The sequence below is a fragment of the Bactrocera latifrons genome, unplaced genomic scaffold, assembly GCF_001853355.1.
Source record: "Bactrocera latifrons isolate USDA-ARS-PBARC rearing strain unplaced genomic scaffold, ASM185335v1 scaffold_503, whole genome shotgun sequence".
Taxonomy (NCBI): Eukaryota; Metazoa; Arthropoda; class Insecta; order Diptera; family Tephritidae; genus Bactrocera; species Bactrocera latifrons.
In genome coordinates this window covers 11,382-38,764 of record NW_017537161.1, presented here as the reverse complement: position 1 = coordinate 38,764, position 27,383 = coordinate 11,382, and the positions used below count along the sequence as shown (strand labels likewise).

The 27,383-nt window shown below is 36.8% G+C and overlaps 2 protein-coding genes across 4 annotated transcripts in view; one reads left to right on the top strand and one right to left on the bottom strand.

Moving 5' to 3' along the window:
* Positions 1-21,311, top strand: part of LOC108973848 (ubiquitin carboxyl-terminal hydrolase 31) — a 32,227-nt gene extending 10,916 nt beyond the window's left edge. The window contains exons 2-8 of one of the 3 annotated variants that reach the window (XM_018941351.1): positions 12,565-12,633; positions 13,833-14,033; positions 14,146-14,280; positions 14,361-14,489; positions 16,409-18,437; positions 18,494-19,587; positions 19,656-21,311. In XM_018941351.1, the coding sequence (XP_018796896.1) occupies positions 12,565-12,633; positions 13,833-14,033; positions 14,146-14,280; positions 14,361-14,489; positions 16,409-18,437; positions 18,494-19,587; positions 19,656-19,706 (3,708 nt within the window). In that variant the 3' untranslated portion in view covers positions 19,707-21,311. Of the gene's footprint in view, positions 1-12,564; positions 12,634-13,832; positions 14,034-14,145; positions 14,281-14,360; positions 14,496-16,408; positions 18,438-18,493; positions 19,588-19,655 lie in introns of all 3 variants that reach the window. The other 2 variants (XM_018941350.1, XM_018941352.1) reach the window with 2 other exon arrangements.
* On the bottom strand, positions 21,186-24,701 carry LOC108973849 (odorant receptor 49b). The gene is made up of 7 exons (XM_018941353.1): positions 24,408-24,701; positions 22,902-23,040; positions 22,544-22,814; positions 22,383-22,482; positions 22,231-22,332; positions 21,557-21,664; positions 21,186-21,496 (listed from the first exon to the last, which is right to left on the bottom strand). The coding sequence occupies exons 1-7, from the start codon at positions 24,699-24,701 to the stop codon at positions 21,395-21,397; spliced, it is 1,116 nt and encodes a 371-aa protein (XP_018796898.1). The 3' UTR covers positions 21,186-21,394.
* Positions 24,702-27,383: the final 2,682 nt, after the last annotated feature.

The window sequence follows — 27,383 nt, the reverse complement described above, 5'->3', positions numbered from 1 at the left end:
CTTGAAGGGTTATACTATAAAAATTTATAATTTCTAAACCAGAATACCTCTTAAGAACACACCGCCATATGGAAGGTTGGGTTGTTTACTATTTCAGTTAAACTATTTTGTTTATATGAGGTTTTGAAGTTTAACTCTGGTTATGRCATTGATGAGATACAAAATTATAAAACCACAATCTGCTGTTTAATTAAGCGTCATAAAAATACCAATTCCAAGAATATTGTGTCTGTTGTCGTCTACATAACTTTGAATGACTCTGCGTTTTGACTGATTACAGCAACCCTTGATAGATTATAGCAACGTGCTTATCACAATCTGGTAGAATGATAGAGGCGCCACCTACACACGACACTCATAGCAGAAAATATTAAATACGCACCCGATTTTGAAGTTTTTAGTCAGATAGTCAAATATGAAGAGTGTAGTATTAAATTAAATATTTATAGTTTATAAGCTTCATTGTTAAAGTTTTTCGGAATATTGCCTTATTGAAGCAAGTTTTGTTTTTTATGGACGAGCTCCAAATACCCATTTGGATATAATATTTTGAAATTATGAGAAAGTATTTTATTTGTTTGCAAATTGTGGTTTATGTGTCCATATATCTAATTGAGTAAATAGGTCGTGGGACCCGTTGTCTGTAGTTTGTGGGCAAATATCGCTTGTTTCACTGCCGAAGTGCTCAACTTGTCGAGAGTATGTTCATATGTACATATGTGGTGTGTGCGCATACCGAGATAATTTGCAGGTACATATGTATGTATGAGTATCAGGCCACAGTTGGTGTGTTTACACTTTGATAAGCGTTAATTTCGCCATTCAAGGTTGCGATGTACGTAATTTCTTACGTTAATAGCTCAACTCTTTTCATTAGCCGTTTGTGTGTGTGTGTGTGTGTGTGTGTGTGAATGGATGGAGATCTAACCTTTTCTCATTTAACAAACTTTTTTGTTACCAACAATTTGTCGGTACTGTACACACAAATTGTATTGGTTGTAAATTGCTTTGTCTGGGTTAGCGCTTGGTTAAACAGATGTGACGACAAAAATATCACACTTCAAATAAGTTTAAATTATTCCAATTGTAGCGGTTTGAGTAAATTTGCAGGTCTACGCACCTTCTATGAAGCTAGGCGATTTCTGCAGCTTAAGTGGCTTAGATGATACTTACATTAAAACATTTATAGGGCGAGGTCACGCCCACTTTTTTGAAAGTTTTAGCCCACATGTGCCTGCCTGGCCGAATTACAGGTCTATATCTTAATTTAGTGCTTAGTTATGGCATATAAAATAAGTATATATTTGCTACACATTTGCGATTTCTTTCCAGCAAATAACAACACGCGACGAAGAAATATATGCATGAGTAGAGTATTGAGACACGTGTACTTCTGATAGTTATCTAAATAATTTAATGTGTATAAATACTCAAAATTTATATACACACGTCACAATCTGTAGACTGCAACGTAATCCTTATTTGCAAAATTTTATAATTTTTGCTTTCGCTATTTTTGCATGTATGTAAATACCTATGTATTTATATTAGAGTGAGAAGCAAGAAGAAAAGCCCACTTATTTACTCTACGAGCTTCTTGAGTTTCAACAAAGTTTTTTAGCTATTAATTATAAGGCAATTTCAAAGTCATATCCGTCTTCACTATAAAGCCTCCTTAAGTGGTTGTAAGTTTTTTGTTTTTTTTTTTAAGTAGATCGCCGAAAAAAGGTCTCGTTCAGTAGGCAAGATTTTTCTGCTTAAAGCTATATGAAATCCAATCCTCAAAAAATATCGTYATCGATGAATACCAGAATCCTGTAAAAATTTTGATTGTTGATGAAATGGCGACTCCCAAAAAATTGCGTTTTGTGTGAAAAAAATATTTCTTTAGTGTATCATAAAAAGTTAAGTTATTGTCAAAATCTCATTCCTGTGATATCAAAAATAGATTCCAATACTTTATCCCCATATATCTAATAATAATATGTTCGAAAAGTCCGGTAAACTTTATAGTTAGGATACAGCCGAATWTAGTCCTTCCTTATTTGTTTTTATTGCATTGAAACCGACCCGGACTAATGTATTAATTATAGTCTACATACCATAGCCACGTACAAAGAAATGGCCTGAGAAACGTTTTTTGATATGACTGCTTATAAAAAAAGTTCTTTAATTAGAAAATTTTAAAGAGTGAAAAGAGAAAAAGTGATACAAATGCGAGAGTTTTTACTCGGTCGGTAGTTTCTCGCAAGTTTCTCTATAGCAGAAGGTATCTTGCCGAAAAGGGTGGAAGATAGACGCTTGGTATACGAGCACGTGACGTTCGCTCTCTTCGCGTTGCTTTGCCAAATATGATAAAGAATACTTTGCAAATAGTTCACAGCTATGTATGTATATACACATCCTCATACATATGTACATACATACATACATACATATGCATAGATCGCTATATGTCTAGTATGTSTCAGTCTGTTATCGCAAATAATAATGGCGTATAATCGCTCGCATTTAAAGGCATGTATGATCATTTTTCTGTTGATTTAATAAATTAACATAAACAATATGTGGAATTCTATCAAGTGAATTCCATTAGGTGTCTGATGACTTCAGTTTCTGTCGCGGTTTGAAGCACTTTGATATGTGACAGAAACTGATAAAAATTCCATTCCAACATTCGCATTCATGTGTTGATTGTTGCATACGTTTGTATTCTTCAATTGTTTTTGTAACTTTTCTGGTTTTTAGTACTTCTGTAATTGTTATTATTACGACTCATTTACAGTTTTTTTTACACCAATTCGGTTATTTAACAATTGTTATTGTTGTTGTTGTTGCTGTTACAATTCATTCATTCATTCATTCAACATGTTGCGACTATTGTACATGCTGTCACCAGTAGTGTAAGCGAGTCGACTTTTTTTATATCACAAAAATGCATTCACTACTTCACACTACCGAAATTTTTATACTCTCGCAACAAAGTKGCTAAAGAGAGTATTATAGTTTTGTTCACATAACGGTTGTTTKTAAGTCCTAAAACTAAAAGAGTCGTATAGGGTTATATATACCAAAGTGATCAGGGTGACGAGTAGAGTTGAAATCCGGCTGTCCGTCCGTCCGTGCAAGCTGCAACTTGAGTAAAAATTGAGATATCATGATGAAACTTGGTACACGTATTTCTTGGCTCCATAAGAAGGTTAAGTTCGAAGATGGGCAAAATCGGCCCACTGCCACGCCCACAAAATGGCGGAAACCGAAAACCTATAAAGTATCATAACTAAGAAATAAATAAAGGTATTAACATTAAATTTCGCACAAAGGATCTCATTAGGGAGGGGCATATTTGGACGTAATTTTTTTGGAAAAGTGGGCGTGGCCCCGCCCCCTACTAATTGTTTTGTACATATCTCGAAAACTACTAAAGCTATGTCAACCAAACTGTATAGAGTCGTTTCTTTTAGGCATTTCCATATACAGTTCAAAAATGGAAGAAATCGGACAATAACCATGCCCACCTCCCATACAAAGGTTATGTTGAAAATCACTAAAAGTGCGTTAACCGACTAACATAAAACGTCAGAAACACTAAATTTTACGGAAGAAATGTCAGAAGGAAGCTGCATCCAGGCTTTTTTTAAAAATTGAAAAAGGGGAGTGGCGTCGCCCACTTATGGACCAAAAACMWTATCTCAGGAAGTACTCGACCGATTTCAATGAAATTCGGTAYATAATAKTTTCTTAACACCYTRATGACATGTACCAAATATGGGTGAAATCGGTTCACAACCACGCCTGAAATCTCGATTATCACTTTATCATGCGAGAGTATAAAATGTTCGGTGACACCCGAACTTAGCCCTTCCTTACTTGTTATAATTTATTTTACGTCGCCGAACCATTCATTCAAAAACTCGTACATATGTACATGCAACCATACATAAATGTGCATACATACTATATGTACATATATTATATGACTACTCTGTCCAATTTGTCATATTTAGTCGCAACAGCAATGTGTTTGACAGCGCAATGCCAACATTATTAATAACAACAACAGCAAATCGCCAACAATCGTTGCCGACAAAAGTGACACGAACCACGACAACTTCGACAAAAACACCGGTAACCTACAATCGTAATAATGGAAATGAACAACAATCATATTCAATTATTTATAACTATATGTACGTATGTATGTATGTAATTGAGTTCTGTTATATTGTTGAATTGGAATTTCAGTTACTGCACAAAAATTCACGCAAAAATATTTACACCAATTAATTTATTATTCTTTAGTGAGTAGGAAACAATAACTAAAACTATTTAATGTTAGGAAAGTTTCAAAAAAGATCGAGAACAGGTCAAGAGTAGTAGTGGCAGTATAGCAATCCTCAAGCATGAAGAGTATTTGTTACTAGTTGGTGGGTCACAATTTAAAACTACATTTTTAGTAAATGAAAATATCTGGAAAGAAATACATATGTACATAAACAAAATGGGAATCTTGGTTTCGTTCATTATTAGGTAACTCTTTAGTTGAAGAAAGGAGGCTTAGAACAAAAAGAATAATATTCAAAATAAGTAGAAAAAGTAAGCATAAATGACAATATATCAGCAAAATGAAATCTGGTATTTCGTAATTACACCTACTTCAACATAAATAGACGTATCTAAGTATTTATCTAGGTTATGTTAGGTTAATACATCGATCCAAATTGGGTCCGATAGCTGAGAACGCCGGTCCATTATGATACCTAAATAGTAATTAATATTGATCAAAAAGACTTCAAATCAACAAAGCGCTTTGAGCCTTCCAGAAATTTGTTGAGGAAATGATAGCAATTTTGGCTATTTGGACAGGTTCGCCGAATATATGACGGGCGAAATATTTCAACTTCAGCTTTGAAAAAGCAGGAACCTAAGTAAAGCGGAAGAAAAAGTACTTTCATGCTTCCTCCTCAGCTATTTGCCTTAAAGACAGTTGCGTCGGACGAATTTTTCAATAGTAACAGAACCAGCAAGAATTGGGTAAGTTAAATCTTACTGAGAGCAAAGCTCTCGCAAAGACCAAAATCCCTTTGTTAGAACGCAATACGAGAATGGAGACTCTACGTAATCAGAACCAGGATGTCTTTTCATACGAGCTCATCGGCCTAACAGTTTCCGCTATAACCAGGTAACCAACTCATCTAGTATTGTCAAAAATTTAATTAAGAAATCAACTAGAAGGGTACCCAGTTGAATGAACACAAGAGGTTAAAATGGTCTAAGAAGAAACATAATTTCACATCTTAATAAGAATTCGGAAATTGTTTTAGTCATCACCGTGATGATTTTAAAAATACAATTTATAAAGTAAATATTATTTTAACTATTTTTTCTTGATGTTTCCCGTACCTCACACCTTAATATTTTTTTTTTACATCTACTCAATTATGCTTCGGTTTGAAGCTGCTCATTCACAAACTCTTCGAACAACTTAGCGCTTGATACTGCAATGTCTCGAAGCATTGCTTTTGTAAATTAATATAAGTGACAATATTGCTAAATTGCGATAAGAGTTGGGCGTAGCTTCGTAGTCTTGAGTACTAGTGTTCAGCCTATTAACCGACAACAACCACAACAGCTATGACAGTTGGGCTGGCATACTGGGTTGATTGACTGACGGATGGCCTGGTATGCTATGAGAAAGCTTCATGCATAAGTACATACATAATCATACGAATACCTACTACTGTCTTGACTCGCTAACTTTTGATTGTCCACCGTTGATTGTCGTGAAATAAAACTCTGGCATTTACTACTTGCTGGTGCTGAGTGCAACGACTCAAATTTTCCAACGCCCGAGCAGTGGTACCAATTGTTTACGTTTCATTCAGAAAGCGAACAAATACACACGCACATTTCGTTTAATTTAGATATTATTTATTTTATGTGTTGTTATTGTTTATTTGAAATGACTTGTTTTTTGCTGAGCATGCTCTAACTACTCGCAAGTTTCTGTGTGAACATGAACTCCGGTAAATGCTTGCGGTCATTTCTTTTTGGTAATTCGAAGAACGCTATAAATAAATTATTCATTAAAGCAATATCGCTTACTCAAGTTAATGGCAGCCGAAAAAAACAGCGCCTGTCTACAAGGCTATTATATCTAACGAGGTGGAAGCTTTTGCTTGCAACATTTTAATATTGTATGTTTGTGCAACGTGTTGTAATACTCTTTAAATATTGGAGCGAAGGCTTTAATTGCTCAGCACTGAAATTCACGATTTGCTTATTTAAGGCTAGGTAGCCGTGTGTTCAGGGTATATTCTTGGCGTGAGTGAAATTAAGAGGGAAATGAGCTTAGTAGCAAAAATTAATCACTCCCCGTTCGCTTTTTTGGTCTCGTTTTACTGAAAGTGTAAAGAAACCAACGTCCATGTAAACGAACAGAAATAGGTATGCCCAGTAAGAAAAACCAAAACAACTTCATAAGTCGACTTACAGCATGTTTCAAGTCATTCRTTCGTTTAKCATAATAYTGCAGTGTTTTGTTCTCAACGAGCAAATCAATTTATGTACACGGACAGTAAATGCAATAACATGCCTGACAATGTTCTTTCCAAGCATTGCTGTTTCAAAGCAATACTGAAGGAGAAAAATGTAAAGGCAATGAAAATCAAGTCTTATGGCAATGAGTGCAACCAAACAGTTTGCGTATTCATGTAGTATATTTATGTTATCATTTATTATTGACTTTCTCATCATATTCAAGTTCAGGATAAGCTATTATATAAAAAAACATTACATAGTAAGAATCATTTAACACATTTTGTATAAAGATATAATCAAGTTTGTGCTAATAGATCATTCATTTCGACAGGCATAAAATACTAAAACTCTGTTGGATGTTGTGTTATTATAAATATATACGTTCATAAGTGCACTTCGATTATACATACAGCATTCGCTTTTAACAGTAAGTGCATGATGCAAATTGCTACTTTTTAGCTAGGCAATACAAACAATCGTTTACATTGCATTGCCTGTCAAGCATMAAAACAGAGTATGTACTGTTTGCTTTATTGAGAGAACCGAACAAGTGATGTTTGTTTGTGCCTTTTGTCTTTGTTTCTGTTCAAGTACTCCACTTACATTGCTGTAAATGATATCAAACACTGTTAGTGCTATGGAATCACTGTTAATGCTGTATGTTGCTCGTTGCTTCGTTGATATCTGCATTTTTCATATATTAGTCCATAAWCTTATAGTAGATAAAATTTTTAAACCCATACTAACAAGAAATGGTGAAAAATTACTAGTTCTATAGAAATAGATTTTTTTTTATAATAATTGCTCAATTTTCCTAGTGGCATMATTGATTTATGTGTATGTTATATGTATATGCGTCTATGTAAAACACACTGGAGATTATTCCGCCAATATCCGGCGGTGAATTGTGAACCGAATTTCCTTAAGGAAACACCAACATAAAAAACCTGGCGTAGAAAGCCGAAGAACAGGTGGTTTCTGATGTCATACATACTTACAAACATSAGGTTATGACGTGCTTCTTACTTTCTTTCATTTTTCCCGATTTTTGCTAGTGGTTGATTTGTGTTTTGCTGGCAATTCGCGCGCCACTAATTTGTCTATACTSAAATCTAATAAGAGAATTGTAGTCGGAGTCGATTATTAAATTAACGATGTCTGCGACGTTAATCCGCATTTTAATAATCACGAAAGTTAATATATTTAGTATTTAATTACTTTGATTTGCGTTTTAGGCATTGCGACGAGGAATGAGATGTAATTATCAAATTTGTCGTTTTATATTTTAAATTTTTGGATGAAACAGTCACTTCTCGTGGCTCCCTTGATACGTAAATARCCTTTTTTAACTTTTCAACATTTTTTCTAATGTTGGCTTCATTTGTTATGAGATTGACTCAATTCCATGCAACTTTTTTCCTTTTCTTTGTGAAGCTCCGCTTTCACTTCCTCTACTTAATCCACCCCTTTTCTATGTGCGTTTTAATATACATATTTGATATGCTAAGATTTTTGCATAAATTCGTACCTCAATGTCGACAGACGCAAACAATTTTTGTTTGCTAACTTGTCTTGTCAGCCAATTTCTAGCYGGAATCTTTCTATGGTGTGTTAATTACATATGTTAATTATCATACCGTCATTATGTCATGAGGTATGTTAAAGCGTTTTAGCTCAATTCGCTTGAATCTYACTTSCTTTCGCAAACAGTCCATTCCTGATATTTTGCACTAAATCCACGGTCTCAATGTCCTCACGTACACACTCACATGTACTTGTATAGTTTGTGCTACATTTGTTTGCGCAGCTATTATCAATACATTTGCCAATTTKGCTGCCGCTGCCGCTACCGTTCTGCCGTTGGACCCTTGGGCCAGCCTTGTTTGCTTTATTTCCTCTCTCCCYTGTGGCTAATACAGTGATTTGGCTTCTTTCCGGTTAGGAGCGGTCACTTTCTTTGTGGTTCTTAACTTGTTTTTGTTTGTTTGCTCTTTTTTATGCAAATGCACTTAATACTTTTGTCAAATATTTGAATGAATTCCTTGCTTTGTTGGTTTATTGGTGAGAGTCGTTCACTGCGGTCGTAACTAATTTTATAAATGTACTGATTTCCTAAACTACATTAATACACAGTGCTATGCAGTTAACGCAAGTCACGAGATCTGATAAATACATAGTTAACAAAATGTAAAAGATTTGAAAAAGGCGAACTGTTTGTTTCTAGTTGGTTCTTCGAGTAAGTTTCATGGTAGCTGTCAAAGGTCAGTCAAAACCAAAGTTGTATTATTAAGTATGAGAAAAGTCTCAACTTGGAAGGCTTCGCAAAATGTTGAAGTTATATACATATATAAAGAGTTTACAACAGCRCGACAATTGTTTCCTCTTTTAGCAATTTGGCGCCAATTCGAGATGGCAAGTGCAGCTAGGTCCTTCTCTACCTGGTCTTTCCAACGGAGTGGAGGTCTTTCTCTTCCTCTGCTYCTCCCGTCGGGTAAGGGTGCTGCGTCGAATACTTTCAGAGCAGGAGTGTTTTCATCCATTCAGATGACATGACCTAGCCAGCGTAGTCGCTGTCTTTTGATTCGCTGAACTATCGTCGTATATCTCATACAGCTTATCATTCCATCGAATGCAATATTCGCCGTTGACAAAGTGCAAAGGACCATAAATCTTCCGCAGAAACTTTCTCTAGAAACCTCGTAACGTCGTCATCGGGAATAATGTGTGACTTATAGAGTTTGTTTTTTTTTTTCGTCGAGAAAGGACTTGAGTTCTCAGTTGCCTACTCAACCCGAAGTTCTGTGTTGGAATTCGACGCGGCTGACGTGRTTGTTGGTGTTAATTCTGGTTCCAAGATAGACGAAATTATCTGCGACTTCGACTGTTTGTTTGATGACRGAAGATATTTCGTCTATAAATCTGATCAAATTTGACCCAAACTTACATTTTATGATCGCCTTCAAATAGGCTCTTAGCCAATACAAGCATAACAACGCTTAATAAAATTTTCCATGCATTTGTTATAGCCCCGTTGGACCAGTCTGGATCAAATTTGAACAGRTTTTAACCAAACAAACCCTTTTAACAATCGCAACCTTCCTTCCAAGTGAATTTTCTGTTATCATTGTTCACAGCATCTATAAAGCCATTGATTGTCTAATTAGGAATTGACTCGTCAATACTGTTATAAGCCGAACCCTATAATTATAGTGATAGTACCGTTTTAAACGCTCGTTTACGTATGGAGCTTTGTCGATCGGATATTAATAATTTATTTATTATCTAACAAATAGCCGCTGACGTTAAATAGAAAAGTTAACTGCCTTCCACGTGTTGTCAATAGTTCATTCAACATACACATACACACACATCTGTGCATGCATTCCATCTACGTACTTGCGTACTTTTGCATGTTTGAACACAACCGATACGGACAATAGCCTTCTCATCTCCTCAGCTGCACCGGTGCAATGTGTAACAAGAACGTAGATAATAGTAAAACTCAATAATGGCTAGAATGATTGTTGGGCGAAGGGCGTGAGTTTTCATAAGCTGCACGACATGCCCTCAACACTATGTGCATACCTATGTACCTGTGTATGTATGTATGTATGTGTTGGAAGAAATAGCGACTTGTTGCCAATCTATTGATAAATAACTGAGCAACTCTGTCCATATATCAATATACAGTRCACAGGTAAGGAGACTCTCTATGAATAAACATCACTGGCACCCAGCTACCGCCCGCCACCCACCRGCKGCCTSATGGCATTATGAAAACAAAAGCGAAATAAATATGGAAACTGCAGCTGGCGCTTTTGTTGAGCCATAATGAAGCAATCAGAAAAGATGAGTGACCACGGGGGAGGAGGAGTTCAACGGGAGTGCYTACATATGTACATATGTATATCTGATTGTGCTTATTTGCGTTTTTGTGGCATAATAATGGTGGCTAAGTTGCGTACTTGTATGTTTGTTTATTTGTATGTATGTTTGTGTGTGTCACGCTTTCATATGACGTGACTTATTCTATTTCCTTAAGTGTAAATGAGCACTGAGGTCACAATAGTTGAACTTCAGCTATTTTAATTATTTGAATTGCGTGTGTCAGACGTCTAAACATGAAATGCTAAAATTCATTTGTACCAACACTGTGCAACACAGTTCTTAAAGCGAAAACATGTTGTAGCGGAAACGTCTGAATGAGTGTTCCGTGCAAATTGTTTTCAATTTAATAAAAGTGGACATGAAGCRTAACTACGACTAATCGAGTTTATAAAGCAATAAATTGACTCTTGTTGSCGTATTGTTGKTTATTCCATAAGTCGTATTTTTTTAAGTAAACCAAACGAAATTCTGTTAAAGGAACCGACAACCAGGAGTTCACTTGACTAACCCTCACATTATCCGACGTTGCTTTGGAGGTTCAAATAGAGTCTTATTACTTAAAAAAATGTTTATATACTTTCTATAGGCTATTCCATTTAACGGGATTTTCAATAACATCTCTACAAAAGTACAAAAAAAAAAAACATAAACGGTTTAGAATATCAATGCAATTCATTAATCCTGTAAAGATACATTCGATGCCATTATGTATGAAACGCGGTTTCTTTTGCATAGCCACTACGGTCACGCTTGCAGAAGTCCGGGCGCTGCTCTATTTTCGMCGGTTTTCAAGCATAAATAGGGCGCTACTGCTACAATTATACGTTTAATATTCGTACGAAGTTCATCARTCGTCGCTGGCTTGTTGGCATAGACCAYCGACTTGACGTAGTCGCACAGGAAATAGTCTAACGGCGCCAAATCGCACGACAGAGGCGGCCAATTGACTGAACAATTTCGCGAGATATTAACCRAACTTGGTTTTCAATAAGTCGATAGTGACATTCGCTGCGTGGTWTGTGGTGCCGTTCTGTWGGAACCACATATTGTCCAAGTAGATATCTAATTAGGGCGGTAGCGATTCCTATTTACAGTAACATGMAGGCCTTGATCATCACGGGAAAARTACGACCCMATGACGCCGCCGGCCCATAAACYGCACCACACCGTAATTTAGGATGCAATGGCGGCTCAGGAAGTAGGTGTGGATTGCTGGCTGACYAATAACGTATGTTTTGCTTATTGACGAAGCCATTCAGCCAGAAATGAGCCCCTTCAATTTGATCTTGGAAGAATGGTGGTCAATAACGTTACAAAGATGTCCTACGCTTGAGAACGACGTGTGGGASACGGATTTGGATCTTCCTAAATTGATGCACTAGCGGYAGCAACATTCTCCTCACTACGGCCCTTCTTTATCTCACTTCCACGGGAACATTTTGTGCTGTGCCATTGGATTCAAATTTTTCTATTAAACGCTCAATATTTGATCTGACAGAACGGTTATGACGACCAAAAATTGGTTTCTTAAAGTTGAGGCCACTGTCTCCGAATTTCGGTAGACATATTTAGTTTTAAAACTCGTTATTGGATCGTATATGATGAAATGGCAAACCTTACTAAAGAGAATTGTCAAAAGAGCGGAGAAAAATATGGCGCMGTTTGCTGTAGCTAACGATCTACTTTCATAGCGTCCCTATTGAAAATTCCGTTATATAAATTAACATGAATTATTGCTCATGGCAACTGTACTACTCAATCTTCGAACAAATTTTTTTAACGAATGGTTACAAACCGCATACTCGAATAATCGGTTTTMAGGTTATTCAATAATTTTAACGAGTCGTAATTGAAAATATGAGCTCTTACGTACTTATGTACGTATGTAATTTTGGTGATAATTTTGAATCAATGGAATTTGCTCGATGGTAGTATAAATGCATATTATTATTAAAAAAAAATATATATATACATATTTCACCTAACCATAAGCGCGCCTGTATTGTATTAAAACCAGTAATTCCGCATTTTCATGGATAAAATTTTAATGTGTAAAAAAATCTAATTTCACGTTATGCTCAACCTAATATCCCTAATTTATTTCGTTCTTTTGCTCCTTTCAATTACGACGTGCAGAAAGAAAGTTCAGCGCATAAAACAACGGGAATAGTGCCTTTTTACACCGCTTGCTGGCGCAGAAAAAAGGTAGACATCATCTTCTGCTTTCTCATCGTCCCCAAAATGCTTAATGGCATCTGTACGCTTTGCCACAATAAAAAACGCTAAAGAAATAACGCAAAAACGCTAATCACATTTTGCCGACAGCAAGCATAGGTCGCATACAGCGCATCCGCAAACAATCAAAAATTGGCAATTGGCATATTCAACTTGACGCCCACTAAAGATCGCTTAGTTGCACATCGCCCACCAGCTTAGCTTAACTACACTCACCTTTTGCCTAGAACGCCCACATACAGACATGTGCATCTTTTCTTCTTCTTCAGCTTTTTATACATACATATCTACGCTTCACTTTAATTTTGACTGCAGCCTTGCAGCAATTTCTCGATGGCGAAAATAAATACGCGCCTCTCAATGCATTTAGTTTTAGTTGAAGTCGAACTGTTTACATTTTTTACTTCAGCTGCGTCAACAATGCCTAGTSGCACAATTGCAAACTTAATTGGCGCTTTTTCGGCGGGCGTTCAAGGGAGATTGTCATTGTCATTTTAATTCATTTTTCCTATCGAAGCTCATCTTATTCTGCTGCGACAAATGCGCATTACAATTCATTTTTATTGATTTCCACAAACATTGACGCTACGCGATGAAACGTTCTATTGATTAGGTTGTCGGCTTCGTCTATGTTTTTATAAGTTCRTTCGTTGCTTGCTTTATTTACTTGCTTTTATTGAAAAAATTCATTGGCGGCAGTTTCGAATCATATACCGTTTCCCCTTTCGCTTGCTTTGCTATAAATTTCCGCACGATTCRCCATATAAAATATTGACGAATTTTTTTTTAATACAAACGCTTAATTTAATATCACAAAGCTTCTAGTACTCAAATATACATTTATAATGCATATATGCCCATATTTCATTCGAAATTCGTTTGCGAATCATAAGTGGCTAAAGAAAAAAATCCGATTTTATCATTTCGAAATCTATAAACGTTTATTCATTCTTGCATAATTGCTTAGTATTGACCCGTAAAAGTCAACCAGTTTTTATGCACAAACATTGCCAAAACCAGCTCCAAAGTTACTATTTCCAGTATATTGGATCAATATGTGCACAATTCATTCTTACGTTTAGCTCTCTAAAAACATTCAAAATACCAAATAACTTAACTAATTGTCGTTTCTTATTTCCTTCYTTCCTACATTCCACTTCTCGAAATAGGCGAACAAAAGCGCCGCTATGTGCATATCCACAACTGCCGATCGCGTGCCACCCATCGGCAACTACCAGTGGCCGGCTGACCAAACACCTGGCGTTATGGGGCTCAAAAATCATGGCAACACATGTTTTATGAATGCAGTGCTGCAATGTCTTAGTCACACCGACATACTGGCGGAATATTTCGTTTTGGATCAGTACAAGGTGAGTGGTGTGCCGAGGCGGCGCACTCATATGTTGTTTTTATTTGTATAATCACTTATTATCTTATGTTTATGTGTATTTATGAACCGTGCACCATAATTTAATTTTTAAGGCCGATCTAAAGCGACGCAACAAAATCAATTCACGCAAATTTGGTACCAAAGGAGAATTAACCGAACAACTGGCCAACGTGTTAAAGGCGTTATGGACATGCAAGAATGAGAGCGATCACAGTACGAGTTTTAAGGTGAGTTCAATTGTGACAACAACTACACACACACACACACATCTGAATCGCACTTTCTTATGCTAATATTTTGCTTGCAGGCTGTTGTAGATCGCTATGGTTCACAATTTCGTAGCTCAACACAACATGATGCTCAAGAATTTCTATTCTGGCTGCTGGATAAAGTGCACGAGGACCTCAATACGGCCACGAAACGGCGTTATAAAAGTGTAAAGGTGCTTATATTACCTAAATTTAGTTTAATAATGTATATCCCGCAAGGTGGTAAAGAAATATTTCCTAACTTGTTCTGGAAACTAAATGAAAGTTAGAGGGTAGAATTAGCCAAGACTGCCTTCTGCCAATTAATAGTTTTTAAGCAAGAACTTCRCTCTATAAATCACTCCCAATTACTACTTTCCGATTCAAACAAAGTTAGAACGCCGAAATAACAACCTTCGACGGAAAAAACCTTGTTCCGGTAATAAAAAAACCACCTGTTTTGGGGTTGCCCCTACTAAACAATATTGAAATAGCAAGCATAAACTGTTTAGCCTTAAAACTTTCTATAAACGGGCGTGCGCTTGCTTTGACAACATTTACCCTTTAATGTTTTATTAATGAAACTGATGTCTTTTGTCCACAACTATGCTGGGTTTTCATTAAAATTAATTGAAATTTCATTATTAACGTATCGGAAGATGAGAACTATTTCCTATTTTCTACCCAGCTTCGTATATGAGCATTACGCAAYTCCTAGACACTGTTCCTTATCTACTGAATTACATGTGTGCGCATGTGGTTGTAAAATACACAAAAACATCGCCTTCAATGATTTCTCTACCTTCCCAGAACCTGTCAGTTCATAGACGAACATATACATGTACTTACATACAATATTATACGATATGTGTACATATATGTATGTATGTAAAATGCATTTTATAATCAGAGAAATTGCGACGTTATTGTTGTTCGTCAAATGTACCGGTTGACCGACGAATAAATGGCAGCCAGCAGAATGTGGCAGTTAATTTTACAATTCTTATTTACATTCATGGTAAATTGGGCATTTATTAAAAAGTCAGCCACTGGGAATGCAAGGTGCAGAGAAAAGAGAAACGTCTCTGTTGCAATATTCGCAAGGCAGCTTATGTAAACAAAAGCAAATTGCTGAAGTATGTTTATTAAAAATATTTATGAACATACACACATAAGTCGATGGCGCTGTAACTGTAACGCGTGCTCTTGAATTATTATTATTTTTGCAAAGTGGAAAGATACAATTTACTTAGGTTTGTTTAGATAAGATAAACTGAAAGAGGCGAGAGCAGCGATGTCAGTGCCGCTACCGTTGAGAGACATTAGAAAATCACTTATGATAAGTTATCAATTAGGAAATCATTTTTGGCGGCATTTTGAGTGTTTGAAACAAGTAACGTTTTTGTTTAACAATTAGTTATTATATTATATAATAATCCAAATAAGTGCATAACCAGGGTTGCAATTAATGCATTAAAAATTAGTAAATTATAAAATTAATCTTAATTAAAATTAATTTTTTATCTCATTAGCGTAAAGAAAAAAAAATTAAATTATATTATTATATATAAAAAATTAATTATACCGGAATGAAAAAAATCCTAAAAATCGGGTTAAAAATTTATTTATTCGCTTATAATAAAAAAATAAATTTTTAAAATGTACCAATTTGGTTGTCTTTTAAAAAGTTTACTGTTTTAAATAACAACATTTTTCATTAATTCTTGTTTTATTTATATTTAGCTGATTTTCAACTCCTTCCCTTTTTATACTATTCAATACAATTTTGATAATTTAAAAAAAATATTTTCTCAATTTAAAAACTAAAATCAAAAATATTTTTTCAATTTAATAATTGAAAATGTAATATTTTTATTTAAAAAATTCGCAATCCTACGTCGAATTCAAAGTCGTTATAACGCAACTCGCTTTATGATTCTTTATGATCTATCTTAGGATAAATAAATATATAAATATAAAAAAAGCACTAATAAAATTAAATATAATGCATTGAAGACAAACTCGCAATTCTGTAAATAATATCGAATTCCTCAAAACTATATATTATAACATTTGGAATTATAATTTTTGTATAATTCTTTTTCAGAACTCATACGGTCGACCGGATGAGGTTATCGCCGCAGAAACTTTAGCCAATCACATTCGTTGCAACAATTCGTTTGTGCAGGCGGTATTCCAAGCACAATTCCGTTCGTCTCTCACATGCCCWCGCTGTAAAAAACAGTCAAACACATTCGATCCGTTCCATTGCATCTCGGTGCAGCTGCCGCAATTAATGCAGCAAACGATTTTCGTGACCGTAGTGTACTTGCAACGGGACCCGCGTCAAGTGAAGATCGGTATTAGTGTGCCTACTGGTTCGCCAATTGTCGCACTACGCGAACAATTGCAGGCTGACACTGGCATTTTAGGCAAACACATGGTATTAGTTGACATCAGCAAAGAGGGTTTCACGCGAGTTTTCTACGACTCACAACCGGTGGCAACACTAAGTGGCATCGAATCCATTTACTGCATTGAAGTACCCGAAACAAAGGTCACATCAACAGCGGTAACAACGTCAGCAGTAAAAGTGGACACTGAAAAAGGTGACACAAGTCGGAGCAACAACCCCAATCCCAATCAAAGTACAGCGAAAAGTGCTACATCGACGGAGGTAAACAAAAATAGTTCGACAGGCAACACTGCCAATGCAATCACAAATGGTGCTAAGACCACTAACACTTCGTCTACTGCCAACACAACCAATGAACTACTCCTGTTAGTGGCAAATGTGCATAAACGTAAAACGGATGTTGAAAATAAAGAGACACCGAATGGCGAATGCTTGCTTACACATTCCGTGGAACGTTTCGGAATGCCATTCAGCTTGCTAACAACCCGAGATTGCTCTTATGCTGATTTACAAAAGCGACTATTACGCGAAATGACGCSATTACTGAAACCTGAGGTTTTCTCCAGTGGAAAACAGAAGACCGATCTGTTTCAGATACGTCTACAAGATCCGTCCGCAGATCCAGATACATATTTACAGAATGTTGAACATCCACTGCTAACAGAGATGATCGATCTGGCTTTATCTGTGCTTTCATCTGAAGCTGGTCCACCGCATATAAAACTTTTATTAGAATGGACTGAGCCGGAAGAGTACTTTGTGGATCTCAGTGATAAAGTGGTCGAAGATGAAAGTGTGGCACGTTTGCTCAATGTTGGAAAACTGAAAACCACAAAAGACACGTCAGTACTTACTTTAGAGCAATGCCTTGAACACTATACCAAAGCGGAAACCCTGAGCGCCGAAGATGCTTGGCGTTGTCCACACTGTCAGCAATATTTGCCGGTTGTGAAAACACTCGGTCTGTGGTCGTTGCCCGACATCTTGGTCGTGCATTTCAAACGATTCCGACAGCATCACGAAAAAGGTGCCAATGCAGCTAAACTTACCACTATGGTAAAATTCCCATTGAATGCATTCGATATGTCTCCACATTTGGTGCGTGGTGTGGAAGGTGAGAATGGTCCGCGTACAACGCTTAGTGCTGCAGCTGCCATGGATAATGGACCGCTTTCTCGATCAAATCCATGGAAAAAGTCTCGACCAGGAGATTCGCGATCCTCAACACTTAGTTCACGTGATAACCGAGAAACCCGTTATGATTTGTACGCTGTATGCTATCATCAAGGGGACACTCTCGAAACGGGTCATTACACAGCAGCATGCAAAAATCCATACGACAGGCAATGGTACAAATTTGATGATCAACGGGTCTCTAAAGTGCCCAAYGCGTCAATCGAGGAGGAGATTATCAATAATGAGGCTTATATGTTATTTTATCAGCGTCGCGTTGGTGATGCAGCGGAATGCTCCGGCTCTAGTTCGAATTCGGGAGATCATTGGGTTTCTCGAATCGCACCACCACCGAATCTGACAGTTGTTGAAAAGATAAGTGCTGCGGAGGAGAAAGTTATCGAAGAAGATATATCCGACGATCGAAAGAATATTGAGATCGCCACCACTGCTATAATAGAGACATTACCAGGAAGAACAGAAGAAAAACCAATTGACATACCCAAAATAAATAAAGCTGCACTTGAAAATGACACCGTTGTCGAAGGTAATAAAGCTTTGATAACATATGCATTGTTTTTTTCTAATAAACTTTATTTACAGTGAAAATAGAAACATTGCCGATRGTTGTGAACAATGAAAATATTTCGGTCGATATCGAAACTCTAGAATTTGCTGATTCAGAATCCGTTTCCCCCGACGACGATAGCTCTGTTGTGGCCACAAATGCAGTTAGCGCATTGAAAGCGTTGAATACACTAACACCAAATAAAATAGTAGAAAAGAAGAACAGTGTTAGCGTAACTCAGATCTTTGCTATGGATGAAGACTGTCAAATTGATGAAAACCAATCACAGGAAACGGCAGTACCCCCTACCCATACAGCAACTACACAAATCAAATCACAAAAAWCCCCCTTAACACTACCGAAAGCTGTGGCAGATGCAAAGACGGAGATAGCAGTTTCTTCCACGGGGCCAAACAAGCCTACAGTAAACACAACCGCTAAAGTATTAACTAATGGCTACGCTACAGATGACTCCAAATCGCCAAATCAAAAGTTGAACATTACACAACCGGTTGTAAATGGTAAACCGAAGAGTCCCGCTACGTCTATCGTAGCAACAACACCAATACCAGCCGGTATGAATGGCAGTCGCGTAAGAAATTCCTCAACATCTTCTTCCAGTTCTTCCTTATCGTCACACTCATCGCCACACTCGCTGGCCGTCTCCATACATGGCGCATCGACATTACAAAGCAAGTTCAACGGCTTTACAACCACATCAGCCACAGCGAGTAGTAACTATAAAGAGGTATTGCTCTCAAGCAGTCTGAAAAGTAACAGTAGCAGTATTATTAGCGCTGCTGTGGCAGCGCACACAGCCCACGAATTCCACCTAACACGCCACCAGCCATGGAATGGCAGTCGTTCGAGTGTTTCCGCGCTGGAAAGCGGCACACAGACAAACAATCATCAACATATGCACGGGCTCAATCTAAGGCATTCGTTCTCAACAAGCTCTAATTGCAAATTGCGCGAATGTAGTGAAACACTTTCATCGATGTTGCGCAATTCGAGYAATACCTGCAGYAAAGATACGCTGATATTTATCGATCAACAGAATCATCATCATCACCACCACAGCTTAATCGAAGATGACGACGATTCGTTCATGGACAGTCGATCACTCTGGGTATGTTGTACACATTAGTTATCATATTTGTCATTTCGACTAAAATTATTAATTTGTATTGCTTACAGATTTCACCGGTAACACCACACAAACTAATAACGGTATCGCCCAAAAACTAAGTTGGCGCCGATCAGCGGGCTTTGCCCTGCAGATATCCATATTTGGGTACAATATTTGAGGGGACAAGCTAAAACCGTCTTTAACATGTCTGCTATTGAATCCAATTAAATCGCAGGTGTATGATTTAAAGATATTTACGATTATTTTAATGTTAAGAGTACAGTGACCAAATTTATATAAATTATACACATTGTGTATACATTTGATATGTACAATACGTATGTATGTGGGCTTTAGTTGACATTTAGTTGTGTACAAACAAATGTCAAGTGTATATTCGACGCCTGTAAACYGATTAGAGGCAAACAAATGCAATAGAAAATTTACAACACATTATTGATAATTACCAGTGTATGTAGGAAAGTACAGTTATACAATTACTTTAAAAAATACTCGTATACGTTGATTCCGAGCTGAGCAGAGTTAAAACTGCAGWAGTTGGCTTATTGATTGTTGCTACATTTTACACAAATTGAACGAAATGAAAGAGCTGTGCAAAAGTAATAACAGTTTGCTGTATATGAATTAATCTTAAGTGGTGGATAAGTAGCTGACATATAGCTTTGCATAAGCATGATAACTTGAATTTGAATTTCAATATGAAACATGATATAAGTACATAGATTAACGGAAAGCATGTTAATTATTAGAAGAAAGAAAACATTATATTATTTAGTGCTGTAAGCAAAATTTTATAAAATATGTTTATATTATAATTATTATATAAAGCCGGGTACAAGACTATTGAAACAATAGCATTACGATACAGTTCATAGATATATAGTGCCGAGTTTGTTTTTTGATTTAACGAACTACCGCTATTARAAAATGAAATGCCTTTTCTCTGACGATTTTCAATGTTTTCGCAGTGACACAGCGTCATAACTAAGGCATTTGAAATGCTTGCGATTACAACCTCCCCAACTATAGATAAACTCAATTATAATTGAATATAATTTTAACTTAAAATTAATCACAAGTAGTGATTTCTGCAATTTCGTCAACTCTTCATGTCCTGCATTGAAGAATACGAAAAACATAACAACATGTATCCTTAAGTATCCAGAATACATCATTTGGCAGTGAAACTCTGCAATCATAATTACCAAATATATATTTTTAACTTTTATTTTTTTGAACTCTACAATTTCGCGTAGCCTCGTTTATTTTTGTTACGGATTTTACACAAAATGACGAAATAAATGCAATACCACTGTATGTACGAACGAAACGAAGTATTTATGTAATTATATTACATAACATTATTATTGAAACTTGCATACATATATGATCTATGTATACGTAACTTAGCACCTTGCAATAAGCTAAAAACCAAATGTAACACTTTAAAGTAGATTTTAAATTAAAATCAAATATATGAATGAAGCATATATGTAAGTATATATATTATATTAACATAAAAAAAAATTTAAAGACTTTGACTAAACTTTGTTTATATAAAGAGRAAAGTAATAACATTAATGTATTCATATATCTTTATTTATCAGAAATACAAGTAAAGTAAACGTTGTTAAAATGATGAAATCTATTTAAGGTGAGATGAATTGGAAATAAAAGTGAAAACACAAGCCAAATTAGAAAAATGCTTTTKAATACCCTTAACAGAAATGTTTGAAACCACATTTTTTATTCCTTTAMCTTTTCCCACTTTGCTTTTGGTCCTAATTTAAGTGTAAACTCGCTTTAGCAAAGTGAAGTAAGTATAGGAGGCATTCAGCAAAGATTGAAACAGCTCCAGCGAAATCGGTTGAGTATTGCCCACCATTATCTGAAAGCGGCAAACATTCGTTAATGTACTCATGTGTGGTAATTTAATACACAAGTCTACCGCTGGTGGCTTTTGTGCGCGCAAGATCATCAAAAGAATATATTTTTGCACGGGTATCGGAAATGTGAACCATTCAGTATCGTAGGCGGCGGCTGCGATAGCRAGATTCTGCGAACATAAGATACAAATAGAAAATAACAGGAAAAATCTTTAACTTTGGTTGGACCGAAGCTATAATACTTCACAAATACAAAGGATTGCGAAGTGGATTTTGATTGACCGGTCTGTATGGTAGCTACATACGGAGATATGTGCCACACCTTTTTACCCTTGCCTTGGACTACAATCCATGCCAGTACAGCAACTGTGTTGCATATTGGCTGATATTCTGCTAATGTGCATGTGCAGACAAAAATTGAATTTTGCCGATTATTTGTATAATTTACGCGCAAAAAGTGACAGTAGAAACTGATGCTGTTGACAAATTTGCAACACTGCTGTCGTGATTGCCATCTCGAATGCACCCGAYATCGTCAAACAAAAAGTTCTTCATAAAAGGACAGAATTTTGAACGATAAGTTTGTATAGCAACTAAATGGTTCGATATCTGCGCTTTCGACAAATAAGCAACTTATTCGGGAAAAAGAAACGTCTGCAAAACTTCAGAGCTTGAGATATCGCTCTGTCGTGTGTATACCCTGGTCAGAACAAAACAAATACGAATGTGCAATTACCTGCTCACGCAGTTCGTTCGCATACCAATACAACGATAAGATCTGTGCAAATATCATGGCAATATAAGCGCAAACTATAATCGCCTGAGCCGAGGAGTCAACCTAGAATAAGATTGATAAAACACTTAAAAAAAGAAACGTGAGCAACTTACAATGATTAGCAGGAACAATAAGGCGCATAGCAGTGTGCCGAAGGCTAAAAATTCCAAGAGAAATATGTAAGTYGTCAAAGCATTTACGCGCGCAATGTAACTGTAAATGCATACATATGTATATTTAAACTGATGAATGCTAGATTAAAAACGATATTTACTCAATAATGGACAGTTGATAGCGTATGCATTCCCGAACGTCTTTATGAATGAGGGATTCAATGTGACGCACGCTGTGCAACGTCTTCAGCCGAAACTGCAGTGCCTTGCACATCACAATGCCAAACATGATGAAAGCCACTATCAAACTTGTRTAGGGAATGTACATGCAACAGCCCATGGGCGTGATTACCATTTGATAGATATACCAGAACTCGTAGAACGGGCTTTTGTATTCCTCAACGCCCGGAATCATGCTTCCAAAGGGCAAAACTTTAAACAAAAAATCAAAGGGGAAACGACACGATGCAGAGCTTATACAAATATTGGTGCACAATTTCTACAAATGACGGAGCATACCTCTTTCCGTGGCAAAGAGTGGATAGAAGCCAAAGCCAAAGCAGGTGAGTAGCCCAAGGAAGAGATTGCCCCGTGCCATATATTTGCCTGTCGTGTTGACTTCCACCAATAGGTCCTGTATATACGAATCCTTTGAATGCTAAATAAAAGAAAAAATAATAATAAATATGTAATGGGTGATCCAAGCGTAGATACTTTTACAATAGCCTTTTTTTTTGACAATTAATGCGTGATTCGTGCCAAGCTGTCATTTTTGTTCGGTAAAGACCTATGCCTGAATAAAACTTAAAAATCGTTAAGTTTTATTACGAATTCATGTTCGGTAAAGTATGTGTTTCACTTCATTCAAATTACGGTCAACATAATCGGCCTACTGAACGTACTATTCACAACACCATCACCCCTCTTAAGACATAGTATATATTATTGGATAATATTTGACCGAATAGACCATGTCCAGCACGCAGTGAAGAAAATATAGCAGTCGTAGCCGAGAGCGTACACGTGGACACACAAGACCGTGGAGAGTCGGTTCTGCGCCGTTCGCAGCAAATCGGACTAATGTATGGAACGACTTGGCGCATTTTACGTCGAGATCTTAAATTGAAAGCGTAAAAAATAGAGCTTGTACAAGAACTGAATCCGCCCGACCTTCCTAAGCGACATTGCTTCGCTCTATGGGCTCTTGAAAAGTTCCAAGAATATTCGGCGTTTTCGAGCCAAATTTTKACACATTTCTGCCTCAATGAGTATGTAAACAAGCAAAACAGTCGCATTTGAGACAACRAGCAACCTGAAAAGAATCAAGAGCTGCCATGTCATCTGGAAAAACAACGGTTTGGTATCGTTTATTGACCAGTTGAATCATTGGTYCATATCTCTTCAAATTACCGCACCGTTATAGTGTCATGATAAATGACTATTTRATGCCTGAAATTAAAGCTTGTGATCTCGGTGATATTTGATTTCAACATGACTGTTCCACACCCACACACAGCATTAATCAGTGGATTTATGGAGAGAACACTTCGATTAGCAGATAATGTTACGTTCTGGGCCGGTCGATTTGTCACCAAGATCGTTCGATAAAGTCTAAAGTYTATGTGGACAATTCCACTTTGATTCAGGCCTTACAGCAAAACATCACGAGTGTCATTCGCCACTTACCAGTCGAAATGCTCGAACGAGTCAACGAAAATTGGACTCAATGGATGGACCATCTGAGACGTAGCTACGGCCAACATTTGAAAGATATAATATAAAAAAAATAAATGCCAAAAAAAGTTCTTTCAAATGATCATAAAGATTCCCCTTTAAATATGAAATTGTTGTGTTTTTTTCGTTAAAAAATAGTGAACCTCGAAATGGGTCACCCTTTATAATCTGCATTACATAAACTGTATTTAAATATGCCTTCAACTATTTTATGCCGAACTGTTTTATACTATATATCAAAACAAATATAAAGCCCGTTTCTCACGAAAATGTATTTTCCCACCCTCTCACCTTCAAGTCGTAGTAAAATGCTTCCAAATCGCTCAACAGCTTTTCGTACTTTTCCCGATCGTACAGCAATAGGTACGCCCGAAGTATGGTATTGAACCATAAAACCAACATGTACGAATTCCTTATGATGGAGTCGATACCTTCACTGGTGCGGAACATATAGTAAAGCTGTGTGAAAACCAAGAAGGTCGTCATCGACAGGCAAACATAACGTCGCCAGGTGTGTTCATAGATAAGTGACCAAAAGCGTAAGATTCGCACACTCATGTGGATCAATTGCAGATCGTCGAACATGCTACTCACTTTGCTCCCTTCTACGTTAAGATAAGTGCTTAAAGTATGGATACCAGGAACTAACTTTCTTGCACTCTGTTATTGGTTTTTATACGAAAATTTGTAATGCTTATGGCTGTTCGACCTTCAAGCGATAATTTGAATTCGAACAAATTGGTAAAAATGTGGTGGGTGCGCAACAATTAAATGATTTTGCGGGTTAGAGGCGATTTTCATGTAGCACTGAGAGAAATTTTTATCAAGTTCTACTTTAAATTAGTGTTATCGTATTAAGAACTTATAAATGCATCAATTAGGGGTTATAATTTATGAAGTGGAAGATAAGAAATTTTTAAGATATTGGATAGAATATTGGGAGTGTTTATGATATCTTGTAGAAGTACATATTGCAGCTCATGGGCAGTTTAAATACTAAGCTGCACAGTTTTAACGAACTCCATGTTATTATTTTCTGACTTTTTCATCGCTCTTAAGGAATTTTTACTCATATTTTTTATTTTGAAAATTTCTGTGACCAAACATTTTCCTCACTGTTAAAATTACATAAGGTCAAAAAATTAAAAATTTCACCATATGCACTTAAGTGAATAAATGTATGTACATACATATATATGATGAGCAGAATGTAATAGACAATAAATAAAAATTCGAAGTCATGCAATTTATTCTGGTAATTAAATTGATTATTGGAAAATTATGCTTGTTTAATATTAGATGCCAATAGTATCTAGTTCAGACTGAGTTTTCCGGTCTAAACGCAGTTGACTTTTTTCACATTATTAGTCCTGCAAATTTGAGGTCAAACGTTAACAGGGGTACTCTCTTAATACAGAAATTAACACCATATCATATAGAGACCAAAGCGGTGTTGAGGATAACATGAGATTACACTGAAGACTACAGTCGGTTAAGGTAGATCTACGAACGGCGCTGATGTTCACTGGAACATATTTTCCAAATGGAAACAAGCGACTACACCGAACTGAATATATACAGCTTGAGGGCAGTAGAAAATGATTATTCTATTTTTGCAGCAGCAAGTGAAGCTGAAGTTCAATTAATGTGGTGCTTCGAATCATATTTTAACCACTTGTAGATCAATCAAGCAGCARAAGAAATAGTCTCAGGTACAACTATACTTTTCAGCATATTTTTACGATGCGGATTGATAGTACTTGGATGAAAGTAATAGGATTTTCTTACGCCGAGACTGTACTTTGTAGCGTTCGCGCATCGACTGGATTCGGTAAAGGGTGTTCTTAGGTAACGAACTAGCGACTGTTCAGTTGTCTCCGAGGCCCTGGAGAGTCAGACGAACATTTTCGCGCGACGTGTTTCTTTGAGTGGTGCAAGCCGAAAATGCAGCGTTCGTTTGAGCAGAGGTACGCGATTAAATTCTGTATGAAACTCGGTAAATCTGCAACAGAGACGTTTGATATGATCAAGCAGGCTTTAGCAGATGTGGCTTTAGCAAGGAGTGGTGTGTTTTAGTGGTACCAGGCCTTTTGTAGAGCCGGGAAGAGGTCGCTGATGAAGACCGTGCTGGGAGACATTGACAATGTGACTCATGTGCGCAAAGTTTTAAACTCAGTCCGTCGACTAAGTATTAGTTTAATTGCTCAGATGTTAAATTTATCAAAATTTGTGGTTCATGACTCAAAATGTAGGGTCAATCGGGTCCGACAAGACATCACAGMCGATTGGAAGTTGCACCACGACAACACCCTGGCTCACACCGGCTTTCTTGTGAACAGCTACGTAACCAAAGTCGACATTCCATCGCTTTCGCAGCCGCCCTGCAGCTCAGATGTGGCAACCCGGACTTTTTTGTTTCCTTGCCTGAAAAGTCCGACGAAAGGCAAACATCCAAAGGCAAACAACAGGATCCAAGCAGCATTCACATCGGCTCTCAAGGCTATTCCGAAGAGTGTCTTCCGTGGCACCTTCAATGCTTGGAAATCGCGCTATTAGCGCTGCGTCGACGTAGAAGGAGCCCACTTCGAAAGTTTTTAAAACATTGTAACAATTGGTTGAATAATTTTTTTTAAATCGACTCAGTTCTATTACTTTCCGGACAAACCCTGTATGACGCCATCGTGTACATTTGCTGCTTACAAATTCCATTATTTTGGTCCCAATTAACATTTAAATTTTTATTTACATTTCAGCAATTCAGAAGATGGACTCAAATTYCGTTCGTAACAAAAATCAGAGACGACACACTTTTAACCGCCACTGTCAATTGAATGAAMACTCAGGTGGCAATCCAAAGAAGCGTTGATACTCACGCGGTAAAAGACAATTTACTAGCCCCGTGTTGAGCTTCTACATAAAACATATATATTCACACATAGATATACAAATGCACATACATAAATARTCCAGCATAGTATGTAGGCATTTGGTTATTATGTACGCGTACTCGTCCGCAGCACCAACGAAGAAAGTTCACAAAGCAATAGAAGAATTTCTCTTCGAAGCCAAAAGAATTGAGCGCATGAAAGAAAACTCCAACGGACTCAGACCAACTYGAACCAGCTCAGACCATGGCATTGGCATTGGCAAAGAGACATTGGAAGCCAGCACATTGGCTGATGCGATGGAATTCCATGGCTGACCAGCGGTTTTGTGTTGTTGCGCTGTTGCGCCACATCCAGAGGTTCAATGTTTAGGTTACTCATM